General features: G+C 37.8%; 1 protein-coding gene across 1 annotated transcript in view; it reads left to right on the top strand.

The window, feature by feature from the left end:
- The window catches only part of PIBF1 (progesterone immunomodulatory binding factor 1), a 2608929-nt gene that overhangs the window by 640473 nt on the left and 1954532 nt on the right, over positions 1-13924 (top strand). Inside the window, 1 exon segment of the mRNA XM_044071741.1 lies at positions 9036-9155. Within this exon segment, the coding sequence (XP_043927676.1) occupies positions 9036-9155 (120 nt within the window).

The raw sequence follows: 13924 nt of genomic DNA, 5'->3' as shown, positions 1-13924 counted from the left end.
GAACTGTTGATCCCAAGTATTTAAACTCATCCACCTTCGCCACCTATACTCCTTGTATCCTCATCATTCCTCTATCCTCCCTCTTATTCACACACATATATTCTGTCTTAGTCCTGCTGACCTTCATTCCTCTTCACTCTAGAGCATATCTCCATCTCTCCAGGGTCTCCTCCACCTGTTCCCTACTCTCACTACAAATCACAATGTTATCTGCAAACATCATAGTCCACGGGGACTCCTGTCTGATCTCGTCTGTCAACCTGTCCATCACCATTGCAAATAAGAAAGGGCTCAGAGCTGATCCTTGATGTAATACCACGTTCACCTTAAATGCATCCGTCAATCCCACTGCAAACCTCACCACTGTCACACTACCCTTGTTCATATCCTGTACCACACTTACATACTTTTCTGACACTCCTGACTTTCTCATACAGTACCACAACTCCTTTCTAGGCACCCTGTCATATGCTTTCTCTAAGTCTACAAAAACACAATGCAACAACTCCTGACCTTCTCTGTACTTCTCCATCAACACTCTCAGAGCAAACATCACATCTGTAGTGCTCTTTCCCGGCATGAAGCCATACTGCTGATCACTAATCATCACGTCCCTTCTTAATCTAGCTTTTACTACTCTTTTCCATAACTTCATGCTGTGACTGATCAGTTTAATCCCTCTGTAGTTACTACAGCTCTGCACATCACCCATGTTCTTACAAATCGGTACGAAAACACTTTTTCTCCATTCCTCAGGCATCCTCTCACTTTCCAAAATTTCATTAAACAATCTGGTTAAAAACTCCACTGCCATTTCACCTAAACACCTCCATGCTTCCACAGGTATGTCATCTGGACCAACACCCTTTCCATTCTTCATCCTCTTCATAGCTATCCTTACTTCCTCCTTGCTAATCCATTACACTTCATGATTCGCTATCTCCACATCATCCAACCTTCTCTCCTTCTCTTCATTCATCAACCCCTCAAAGTACAACATAATCTAGTACTATGAAAAAAAAAATCCTAAAATTTGAACATTTATCTGCATGCTTTGGCAAAGCGTTAGGATCAGATCTTTTTATAGCAGCTTTATGTTCGTAAATTCTTTTATATAAAGGCCTAATTGTCTTCCCAACAATAGAAACTGTCACAATTTGTACAGGAAGAGAGGTAAATAACCACAGTACTCTTGCAGCTAAATCTACCCTTAGGTCCTCTGCAAATATTTAAAGTAAAAAAAACTGAGTAGAATTCATGAACCTACATTGCTTACAGCCAAAACAGGGGTAAGTCCCAAATGGTCCACGAACATTTGTCAGCATGGTGGGGCCCCTCAAAGTCAAGCAAGCTTTTGAGATTGCAAACTTTTTTATAACTAAAATAGGGATGATCACCCACCATCTGTGCTAGGTCAACATTTCCTAAAATGGCCTTCCAATTATCCTGAAGTGTTTTCTTAATAACAAGACTTAGTGCAAATAGGAATAGGAAATGCAACATTTTTATTAGGAATACCACTACTTGTATACCTTTCTTTGGAACAAAGCCATGTTTCAAAATGGAAGGAAATTTAGTATCCCTCACACTAACAACTCTCTGATGCTGACCAACATTGTTTGAGTGTAACCTCTTTGTTGGAATATATTTAATAAATGGTTAAATTCAGTAATAAAAAGTTCATTATTTATAAGCCTGCTTAGTCTGATTATCTGCCCCTGAACAATATTCCTTTTCATAAAAATCGAGTGCATACTGTTAAAATATAAATTGTTTGAAAAACTACATTTTCTATAAATTGCTTGAGATACTCATACTAACTGTGAGATCTAAAAAGTTCATAGTAGTGTGAATTTCTCTAAGAACAAAGGATAAACCATTCCCCAAAGAATTCATTAAGAAAACGATAAAAATCATTTTTACTCCCTGTCCATATGAAAAACAAATATATGCATCTCCTATACATGGATACATATTTGAAAGAATCCAGTTTACACAAAATTTACGGCTCCCACCAACAGAGAACGAGCACTTGAAAAACAGGGGCCAATTTAGCCTCCATAGCAACTCCGCTCTTCTGTTGATAAATCTTAACATCGAAAAGGAAAAAATTGTTTGTTACTGCCAAATCAAGAAGAAGACAGATGGTAATGATCTTAATTGTACTGAAATCAGTATTCCTTGTCAAGAAATTAACAAAAGAAACAGCTAAACTCAGGTCAATTGAAGTGTTAAGTGAAACAATGTCCACAGCCACCAGAAGTGTAGTTTTTCAACAAATCTAAAAAAATCTACAAGTCTTTTAAAAAAAAAAGTCAGTTTGATACACAAGAGGATTCAAAATGTGATGTAAATAATAAGCCCAAGTTGACTGTCTTTGTTTTTTTTACCAGACACAGTTGGTTTGAATGGAGGATTAGTAGTGTTTTATATATCTTGGGGATCCCAGAAAAGGAACCCAACTGTGGTTCAACTACAAGAAATTCAAAAGTTGTTAAATCAGTATAATTCTGATTAAGCAATTCTAAAGGCTTTTGATCAATGTCACAAAAACTTTTCCTAACAAAGTCTTTGCTGACTTGGGCATAGTTTTCTTTGTCACTTAATAAACCACTCATACCGGATTTGTATTTATTAACATTCATAATACCCAATCTGTTCACTTTGTCAGCCTTCATAAAACAATAAGTTTTACAGTTCCTAAGATCAAAGCTTTATGCTCTTCACTCATGTTAAAGAAAGTTTTACATAGCTTTGTCTCCAAAGTTGACCATAAATCTTGCTCACATAATCTAGAGTAGACATCGAGTAGGTAAAAGCTTAAGGTTTGCTTGACTAGGTTTCATAACAAGACATTTACTACTGTTAGACCCTCTATTTACCCCATCACAAATGTATTTTAAATTTAATTTCCTAACAAATAATTTCACATCTATAACAGTATCAACAACATTGGCCCTTTGTGAAGGAATGAAAGAAAAAACTTTTTCCAACACTGAGATCTGGTCCTGGTTAAGAACCAAATCAGTTAAATTAAGAGAGAAAGCAGTCTCATTCCTAGGGTGACTGTTAACATCATTATTAGACTTGTAGCCTTTCAACACATAAGCTTGAACTAGTGGCATACACTGCAGAGTCTCTAGCAAAAGTGGCAATATGTCTTTGAATCTTAGCCCCCAAACTATCATACAACAATTTATGCAAAACAACATTTAGATCATTCAAAATTAAACTGTTCAGTTCCATAACTTCTGCTTTTAATACACTAACTTTTTCATCATTAAATTTAATTAAAAGCTTCAAGGCCTGCATTATTATATAAAGAAATTAAGTCTTTGTAAATCCAGTCACTGGTAGAAATTCTGTTAGGAAAACGGTAGTATCTTAGTCCAAGTGGAACTTGCTTTAAATCAACACAAGCTTTAAGATAAAAAAAATGTCAAACTCTAGCGACTGCAATTTGAAAAGCTTCTTCTCCAGTTCATAAATATTAGACTTATAGTTAACGGAATTGACCGGACTGATTCCATTGACATCAGTTGTTCTTGTTGAGGCTTCTATTCTGACAAACAGATTGATAATAGAAATGGTAATGAAGTCCTCATTGCGAGTGTTAATCCTTCGATCAACTATAGTGCAGTTACTTCTGGTAGGTGAAACGACATACCCAAACCAGAAGTCTATGCCTCCAGAAACAGACACTGCCCCCGTGGTTCCTTTAAGGGATCAACTTTCTGAAGTAAAACTTGAGCCATCCCATTAGCTAAGGAGAGGCACTGGGGTAAAGACAACAGTTTTTCGGGTACACTGTAACTGTTCAATTCCATATTAATGTCTTTTTCGCATGTGTTTTGCGAGCTTGCAGCGGAGCAAATGTTGAAACAACCACTGCTAGTAGAAGCTTGAGCAGAAATCTAACCACTGAAGTTCCGCATGAATCCAGCAACTGGTGAACCAAAAGACTAAAAGCCCATTGTAAGGCACAACAAAAACTAAATAAAACCAAAAAATGCCAAAAAGCACAAGAAAAACTGCTCAGGTGAACTGAACCGTTAGTTTAGAGCTTTGATTTGTCTTAATGACACAGACTTCATCAGAACAATACAAAGTATACTCCTTATATATAGAAAATCAGTTAATTGTCCATCCAATAAAAACATTTAAAATACAAATAAAACCATTTATGTGTCGTGAAAATATTTTATTCCCTTTCATTTTTGTACATATAGGTCATTCATACCAACCTGTTCTCATCTGCACTATTCTTGGACCTCTCAAAAGCATTCGATATGGTCAACCATCAACTTCTCCTCGATACCTTAAAATCCCTCTCACTGGACTCACAAGCATTACAGTGGTTCAACTCATACTTGACTAATAGAAAACAAGCAGTCCTTTGGGACAGCCATTTATCCACTCAACTCCCAATTACTATTGGAGTCCCACAAGGATCCATCCTAGGTCCCCTACTTTTCTCTATTTTCATTAATAATCTGCCCAATTCCCTCCCAACATCCACATGTATACAATATGCAGATGATTCCACTCTCATCTGCTCTGCTTCTTCCCCAGCGGAACTCCACTCTGCTACCCAAGTAGTCTTCACTGCAGCAGAAAAATGGTTTCAACATATCTGTCTCCTCCTAAATCCCAAAAAAACCAAACTACTACTTTTTACCCCAACCTGTAAATCCACCCCAATCTCTTTTTCAATAACATCCTGTAATGGCACCGTCATCAAACCTGACGGCTGCACTAAACTGCTAGGCGTCACCATAGACAACCAGCTAAATTTTGACTATCACATTGACTTAACTATAAAGACAGTCAATAAAAAGATTGGTGCCCTATACAGGCTAAAGCCCTATCTTACTGCTACTTCCCGAGTAGCCCTCGCCCAAACTCACCTTATCTCTACATTAATGTACGCCTCTCCCTCCTTTATCAACTTATCTAAAGCTAATCTTCAGAAACTGAATACTGCCTACCACAGTATAGCCAGATTTGCCACTGGCTCTCCATTCCAAACTCACCACTGTCTTAACTTAAAGAAACTAAACTGGCTTGAACTCCCAAACCTAATACTCCTACAACAACTGATCATCACTTTTAAAATTCTTCATTACCCCTCCAATATACCCATACTAAATAAACTCATCACACCTTATAAAAATCTCACGACACTTAGATCAGCCAACAAGCTACTAGTTACTACTTTGAAATCTCATAACAAATCAGGTGATTCCCTTTTTGCAAACACTATCGGTTCTTACTGGAATAAACTTCCCACAAAACTTACCTCCCTAAGCTCATGTCACCTTTTCAAAAAACAGATGAAAACTCACCTACTAATTCACTGGCTATGTCCCTGCTCCAGTCCTGACTGAGCTCAGCACTCTTTTTTACTCTATCCAGTCTGCTACTTGTGTATTTCTTTCCACTCCCGTTCTAACTTAGACTGACTTCATCAGCCCCCTTTACTGGACCTTCACTCTTTTCTCTCTCAAATTTTTGTTTGCCTCCCCCTCTAGCCATCTTCTTTCCGTCTCTTGCTACCTTTAGCTGACCTCCTATAATCCTGCTACCTTTGCATTTCATCACTATCCTGTTTCCCCCCTCTCCTTTTCCAACTGGATACTGCCGACCTTTACCAAATCCATAATACTTGTACCAAACAAATTATATACTATCCCCACTTTCTATCTACCTTTTTTTCGCCTTTTCCTTATCTTTAACTACTTAATTACCTGTTAAACTTCCAAACCTGCTCTTTTAACACTTGATACTAACAGATTTCTTGCTTTTTGCAAATTACCTAATCTGTTATCATGACTACTGACTAATGATATTATTTTTTAACTTGACTAATGATGTTTTCTTAACTTAACTTTGTATTTTAGATACTGGAGCTTATCTCCTTAGCCGCTTAACTGAACTTTGTTTGTTACCTACTCAGACTAGTCCAGGTAAACTGTATATTGTCTCAGCACATTTTGTTAGTACTAATTTAGTAATGTTTTCGTAAACTGCATTGTCTTATTCTGATAGTGGAGCTTTTCTCCTCGGGCCTCTGCTGAAAATGGACATGTATCCAGCCAGACTAGCCCGGTTAACAAATGTAAAATAAATAAATAAAATAAAATCAACCTGATGATGAAATGGTGGAAGTTCAAGAAATAAGGAGAAAGTAGGATTTTGGATACAGTTCCTTAAGGAAAATAACATTATTCATAAAGTTGCAGAAAATATTCTAATAGCTAAGCCAACATGGGAATAGAGAAAGGAAATTTTTGCCAATAGCATTGACTGCAAGTAGGGATATAGAAGCTAGCTAAGATGGGGATGTAATTTACAAATGAAAATCGGCAAAGGAACCAAGATACTTGGAGCAAATGACTAAATGTAGAAAGGTGATAGAGTTAGATGAGGCTAAGCAAAAACCTGGACTGCATTTTAGAGATTGCCCTACCTACCAGAGGTTTTTTTTACCAGAGTATAGACAAAGAGAAAAGTATAGGAGAGTTTTAAGTGAAAGGCCAGCTCTAGTACAGCTTTTGGTAAAGTCTGGAACAGAAACCAGTGTTAAAGGGGGATCATTAGCAGGGCATATAAAATATTGCACGATAGCTATAAAAATCAGTTGGAGGAAGTTAGAACAGCTTAGGATGGGAGACTAGACAGGCAATTCACAAAGGAACAATGGATGAACATATTTATGACTCTCAAGTATGCACCACAGTCCAGAAGGTTTAAGGGTGTTGCTTGGAAGTGTTTGCAGAGATGTTTTTCTACACCATAACAGATGTCAGAGAATATTTCCTCAGGAAGGCAGCAAATGTGACAGAAAATGGAGGAGCAACTGGGAACATGTTTTTTGGGAATTGTATTGAGTTGGCAGCTCTACAGAGCATTCTGTCAGAAATGTTGGGAAGAAGATTTCTATAAGGAGTTATTCCTTTGGGTTTGGAATATGGGGATTTGAATTGCCTACTCATAGTAAAGCCTTACTAAGTTTACTCCTGTTGGCTGCAAAAAAATACTAGAAAATCAAAATCTAAACCAAGTGTAATTGAAGTACTAAATATTTTAAAGGAGGTTAAAAAACAGAGGTGAGATCATTAGAAAAGGGAATGAGCAAATTACTTAGAAATGGAGTTTTTGGGAGCAATACGTTCCAAATAATGTTCAAAATGATGAGTGAGGCTTAAGGGTAGGCAGGAGTTGAGCAGTTTATGCACTGTTGGAGTGAATGATAATTGCTAATAGGAGATAAAACATATGTAATATATATTGATATGGTTTGTTTTCTTTCCTATTAATGTATGTTTTCTTATGTCTTAATTAGTAATTTAATAAAGTTCTTTGAAAAAAGAGCTAGAGTATCTTCATCCTTACTAATGTACACAATTCTTAGCCTTAAACACTGCTCTTGCCATTAACTTCCTCTTTTAAACATTAAAAAAAAATTGTCTGATACATTTCAGTCATTAGATGTCAACCCCTTCACTCCTGTTTCCCCAAGCTGTATGTTGGAATGCTTCACAAAAGAACTTTATTGTGGGGACCCAATAATAGTCTAGTTTCACTGAATATCTGATCTCTCTCTGCTCTTTAGCAGCTGATGTCATACCTTAATAACTACCTTCATGAATTATTTATATGAAGACCAGTATAAATAAGTATTTGCTGCGGCCCAGTTCGTGCTTAAACTGCAGCTCTCTAACTAGAGAAAGTTTGTTGTTTTATTAACTGCACAATTATACACCATTTTGCTCTGAACTTTCCTTGTTACAGCTTGCTAATTTTACTGTACAATTTGTAAAGTCATAGCTGAAAATGGCCCTTGGGACCAATCTTCCTTCCTGAATAAAAGTAGATAAATTAAAAAAAAAAAAAATTCCCTCTGAAGTGGTCTTCTCTGCACTTTTCATATAGGTAGGCGCATTCTGCAGTCTTCCTTTTTGAGTGTAGTGCATCCTTTCCCTTTGCAACCTCCATATGCAATAAACTCTGAGTTCAGTTAGTCCTTAATATATAAAAAGAATTTGGAATAATATCTCTTTGACTGTTCAGCTGTGATATGTTTATTATCCATCCAAACAACATTGTAACTGTGTTGAAGTGGTTGGGGGATGTAATTAAAAGATTTCTTAATCTTTGAAGAGGTCACATGGTTCTATAATTTCTTTTTCTCACAATTAGCACAGAGAAATAAGGCAGTGAGCTGTTAACAAGCTGTATTTTTCATTTCAGGTTTCAATTCCCTCCGCTTCTGTCTGTGTACTATGTGACTTATAAGCAAGTCATGTAACCAGACAGTGCTCCTGAGATGAGTCTGAAAAAGGTCCATATATATATATATATATATATATATATATATATATATATATATATATCATTATATATCAGTGTTCTACTCCAGCTAAAAATGTAAATAAGTTGTGTGCAAGTAAGAAAATAACTGTGATATTCAATGTCATATAGACTATCATTTAAGGTTGAGGCTGTCTGACTTTAAATTGTTTCATTGCAGAAGTTGGTACTTGGATCAAAAGCTTTTAATACACAGCATCTTTCACATTTTCCTGGAATAAACTTTTTCTAGACAACATCTTCACCATATGTAGTAATGTGGCAACCACAGTGCTATGACAGCCTTTCCGTTACTTGCCACTTTGTAATTGTATGAGTAAACAGCCAAAAATGTTGATTTACTTTGTGCTGCTGATGTTTTGATTTTATGTGCGTCAGCAAATGCTTTTGTGCATGAAAGACAGTCTTGTTCAGTTTTGTCTGTAATTGTTTCCTTAGATTTGTGATAAATTTTACTAGATGTTTTATACATTTTACTGAGGTGGTATTTGCAGTGAAAATTATTGCAGCAATAATTAATATTTTGCCCAAAAAGACATTACCATTTAATGCCATTTGTTTTAAAATCAAATAATTTGATATTAAAAGTTATACACTGAAATTATTTAACAGTGTAAAGTAACATATTTTTGTAGTAATTTAGCTCTTCATACTTGTTATAGATCCGATTTTATGAAGTAGTGCAGCCATTGAGGAAAGAATTAAATGAACTTAAAGTAAAAAACAGCAGCCAGTTGGAGGATTTAAGCAGTTGTAAAGATCAGCTAAAGGCTGTAATGGAGGTAAGAATCATCTTTGTTGTATTCTGTAGATTGTTGTAAAGCTTGTAGTTTTAACCATTTTACAGCTAGGCTGTTCTTTTCAGATAAATAAAAATGAATGGTGTTTATTTAATGCAATTAGAAAAGCAGTACAGATTCTTATTTATTTGTTCATTTTATTTGCATATTTATTTTAGTCTAACTTTTGACATGACATGTTGAAGTGGGCAGTGCCCTATAATAAGTGTAAGTAAATGCTTTACTTGTTGAGATGTTTTGCAGTTGGCACAAAAATATATTGCTGGTTTACAAAAGGAGGATAATCTGCAGATCAGGTATGAGATGGATCGTTAATGTCAACATTTTGTGTAATGTCACTATGCATTAGACACCACTGTGTGAAACGATTCCTGGATACTTGCCCTTCACCTTTTACCTGTAATTCTCAAAAAAAAAAAAAAAAAAAAAAAAAAAAAACCTCTCCATTTCTTTCTTGTTGCGTGTTTAACCATTTCTCAGACATTTCTGTTTTAAGTTAGTTTTTCAAAAATTTGCATGTTAGGAGAAATTTGTTGCTGTAATTAATTTACTCTAAGACATTATCATCCCCTCATGATTTCATGTAACATTTCAAGGCAGACTATTCCACTTTTTCCTTATTTTTTTTCAAGAATCTTTCTACTTTGAACTGCACTCCCTAAAATGTTGATGTTTTCTTTACCGTGTCCTTCCTATTCTACTATTTTTATCACTGTTCTCCTATGTTGTTTGTAGGTTTTTGCAAGTTTTGTACTGTTTAGAAATGTTTTAATTGAAATGGAGTGAAGGTATTTTAAAATACATAACGTGTAGTCGTAAAGTTACACCCTAGCTTAAACACTCACTGTATGCTTACCATTTAGGTGAAGAGCATTTTCCCAGTGCTTGTGTGATTTGTACAGTATTTACACCCACAACTGATAGAGGTAGAAAGATAAAGTTAAAATTGTTTGGAATGGGACAAGGCTTTGTGCCGACCCTCAATGTGCTTCGACCTTGAGCTCTGCCTCAGGATTGACTTCCTTGATCTCAGGGGCTGACTCATTGTTGGTAGTCATGATTCTGTCAAAGATAAAGATTGGGAGAAGGACAAAAAACCCAGAAAAGAAATACAGGACAATTAAAAGATAAAGGAATCTTCTCCATTTTCAACCTTAAAAATGGGATGAAAGAAAATTGGACTTCCCTCAGTGTTATTGTATTACTTCACCAGGGATTGACTTTGAAAGGTTGATGAAGGTGTATTTCTGTCGTCTCCTTTTGCTGCCGGAGTAGATAGAGGTACTTTATTTGTATATACAGTTTCAGCAAAATCTCATTTTGCTTGACTACCAGAATCCCTGCATTGGTGCTGAGAAAGCCAGAGTCAAACCACCTAGCCGCCAGTGTTGATGTCAGCAGACTGCAGACTTTAAAATGTGATCTGATGTTGTCCTTCTCATTCATCCTCACTGATGGGTTTTGAATCCAACATCGGATCTGATTTGGCCACATTTCCAAAACTTATGGATCCAAGTCTTGAACTTCTCCCTTTTCCTATAATGCAACATACTTTCCTTAACTCCTCAGATCATATTTGCCACCAATGCGTCCAGACATGGATTCTTGAGTGTCGAGTGGGAATCGCAAAGACTTGTGTTCAGCTACATTTTTCTCTTTTATAAATGTATTATTATCTTGTTCATCACCTTTTTTCTCTCATCCTTCCTACATCTGTAGCTTTCTGCAGGCATTAGGGACTGCTGCCCTTTTTTCCCCTCCTTCTGCCTTTTCGCTGGTGCCTTTGGCATTTGCTTTCTAACTTTATCTGTAAAAAAAACTTTTCTTATAATATTTGTTTAGTTGTTATCTTGCTTAACATTTTTAGAGATACAGCAGTTGCTGATTTTTGGTGGTTGTGTGAGTGTGTTTTTGTTGGACTAAATGTCCAGTAAATTTACAGGCTTCAAGAGATGCACTTCTTGTGGGCATAAAATCCCTAATTCAGATGCCAGAAGTGCATCTATTGTTTCGGACCAGGGCACTTGAATGTTGTTGTTATGCCCATACCCTGGCCCAGCGATCAAGGAGCCTCAATCCTCGCAACTAACACCAGTGAGGGGCATCTCATATAGGAGGAAAGGATAACCAATACATACAGTAAAGTGCAACTACCCTTAAGGGCACACAGAGATCACAGTCGGTCCGGGGCTGGTCGCTCCCTTGCTCTCCAGGTCCCCAATAAGACTCCCCACTGGCACAGCTATAGGGTCCAGATCTCAGCCTAGTGGGCAAGCTGAAACCTGCAGCACACTCTCTGTCCAACCAGTGCTTTGTGTCCCTGCCCAAGTAGCTGACACACACACACACTTTAAGAAGAGTTTATATGACCACACACACACTCCTGGGGATGGCTGGCACAGGTTCTCCAGCTGTGAGCCCCTTTTTCCCAGACTATACGGTAGTACCAGCTGCCACCACCCACTAATATTTATCAGCTACTCAAAGGCTCTTAAAAGAGTGTCCAGTTTATTACTGTGCAATATTATTATCCAATTGGTAGTATAGCCCAAGGCTAAAGGTATTGGAGTAGCTTTGTACAATTTTACCAAAGGCATGCAAGTACTCTAAAGAGCTTAAATTATCTCTACAAAAACAGCCACAGTTGGATGGGTTTAAAAATATTTAATAACAAATAGTCAAAACATAAGACAGTACTTTTTACTACACAGTGCTAGTCAAGACTTCAGAGATCACAGAGAAATATTTAAAATAATTCAGTAGTACAGTTCTGACATCACAGAAAAACACTTAGTCTAATCTTTCTGTTTTTTAGCTATTTCTAAGAGAAAACAAGGAGAAAGTTACTGTTAACTGCCTGTCGGGTGCCAGGATCTGCCACATAACGCACGCACTCAGGTCACTCCACAAGAAGTACAAATATGACACTGTCATTGTCCATGTTGGTGTGAATGATCTGAGACGTACCTCCCTGAATTACATGAAAAGAGACATGGAGGAGCTCTCTGATCTTGTAGCCCAGGCAGGTATGTCCATGGCCGTGAGTAGCATCCTGCCATCACCCAGAATGATGCCACAGTACAAGGACAAAATGATTGACTTCAACAATTGGCTAAGCATCTGGTGTCATTCTAATGGGATCCAGTATTTGTCTGCCTGAGGCAACATGATCGACAGACCACGATGCTTTGCCAGAGATGGCTTGCACCTGTCGCCCTTGGGATTCTGGATACTGGTTAAGGCTCTTGCCACCCCTATAGTGCCTTTTTTAGGCAAGGTTTAAATGACAACTTCACCACCGTAACCGGTACAAGCAAGCAAAATCTGAGGGTAATGCCACTCAATGCTAGAAGTCTAAACCTCAAAATGCACTCACTCGAGGCACTCCTTAAAATGGAGAACATCGACATCTATGCAGTGACAGAGACCTGGTTCAAAGCTCCAGAATGCACCTCTGCATTACCAGGCTATAATTCATACCACACCTTTCGGCCACCTAACCCGGAACAAAGCACTAAAGGTGGTGGCTTGTCCATATTCATTAAGGATATCCACACCTCCTGGCTAGTTGCACAGCATAATGCATCCGAGATTATCCAAGTGCAACTAACTCTGGGCAAGACCACAGTCCAAATTGTAGCTTGCTACAGACCCCCCACCATGCCCCAGGATTCCCACTCCTCATTTCTTGATACACTGGAAAGTATTAGGGTACAACCTAACATCCTAATAATGGGCGATTTCAACTACCCCACCATTAACTGGGAAAACTACTCATGTACCAACTCTTTTGCTCAACGTTTTCTGGAATTCATAAATTCCAATGCCTTGGATCAACTTATTCACACCCCCACCAGGGGCAGTAATACCCTAGACCTGGTCATTACCAACATGGGCAACTGCTGTTCCACACCAGAGGTCAGTTCCTCGTTGGTCAGATCCGACCACAAGCTAATCACCCTAGACATCCACATCCTGCCCCACCCCCAATTAGGGAAACCACCATAAAAAAACTTCTCCAAAGCCAGCTTCACACTTCTTAAGACTGAAGTGGCAAACTTCATGACACCCATGCAGACGGACAATAGAAGTACGACTGCTGAATCCTACACAAATGCACTTTATAAGCACTTATACGAGTGCATGGATCATGCCATCCCTAATAGAACCAAGATGCTATCCTCCTAAAAAAAGGAAGCCAATCTGGTGGTCCTCTGCCATAAACAAACTCTACAACAGAATAAAGAAACTGTTGCAAAAAAGAGTAAAATTCCATAACTGGAGGAACTCCCTGGTCAACCTCAGTAAGAAGCTGAGATCCCTCATAAAATCCTCCAAAGCTAGTTACGAAAACAAAATTGTCACTGGACAACCACAAAGCATTCTATAGCTATGTTAAGAATCTCATTGGCAACACTCAGATCTGTTCTGAGTTACAGCACAATGGCACTAAATATACAGAACCAACTGATATTGCCAACATCAGTGCTAACTTTACCCCCTCTCACCCCCTAGAGGGCCCATCTCTATACCGGAAGAATGCAAAGTTCCTGTAATAACAGCTGCACAGGTAAAAAATACACTCCCCAAAGCCAAGAACACAGCATCCATGGGACCTGACAATATCCTAGGCTGCGTGCATTCTACACGAACTACATAATGAACTGGCACCCTACCTGAGTACCGTGTTTAGTCATAGCCTCACCTCAGGCTTTGTGCCCAGTGAATGGCGCACAGCGACGGTTATCCCA

This window comes from Protopterus annectens, chromosome 5.part0 (genome assembly GCF_019279795.1).
Source record: "Protopterus annectens isolate FY-2018-M chromosome 5.part0, PAN1.0, whole genome shotgun sequence".
NCBI lineage: Eukaryota > Metazoa > Chordata > Ceratodontiformes > Protopteridae > Protopterus > Protopterus annectens.
Note: the sequence above shows the minus strand (reverse complement) of the source record. Positions and strands in the feature narration are given on the sequence as shown.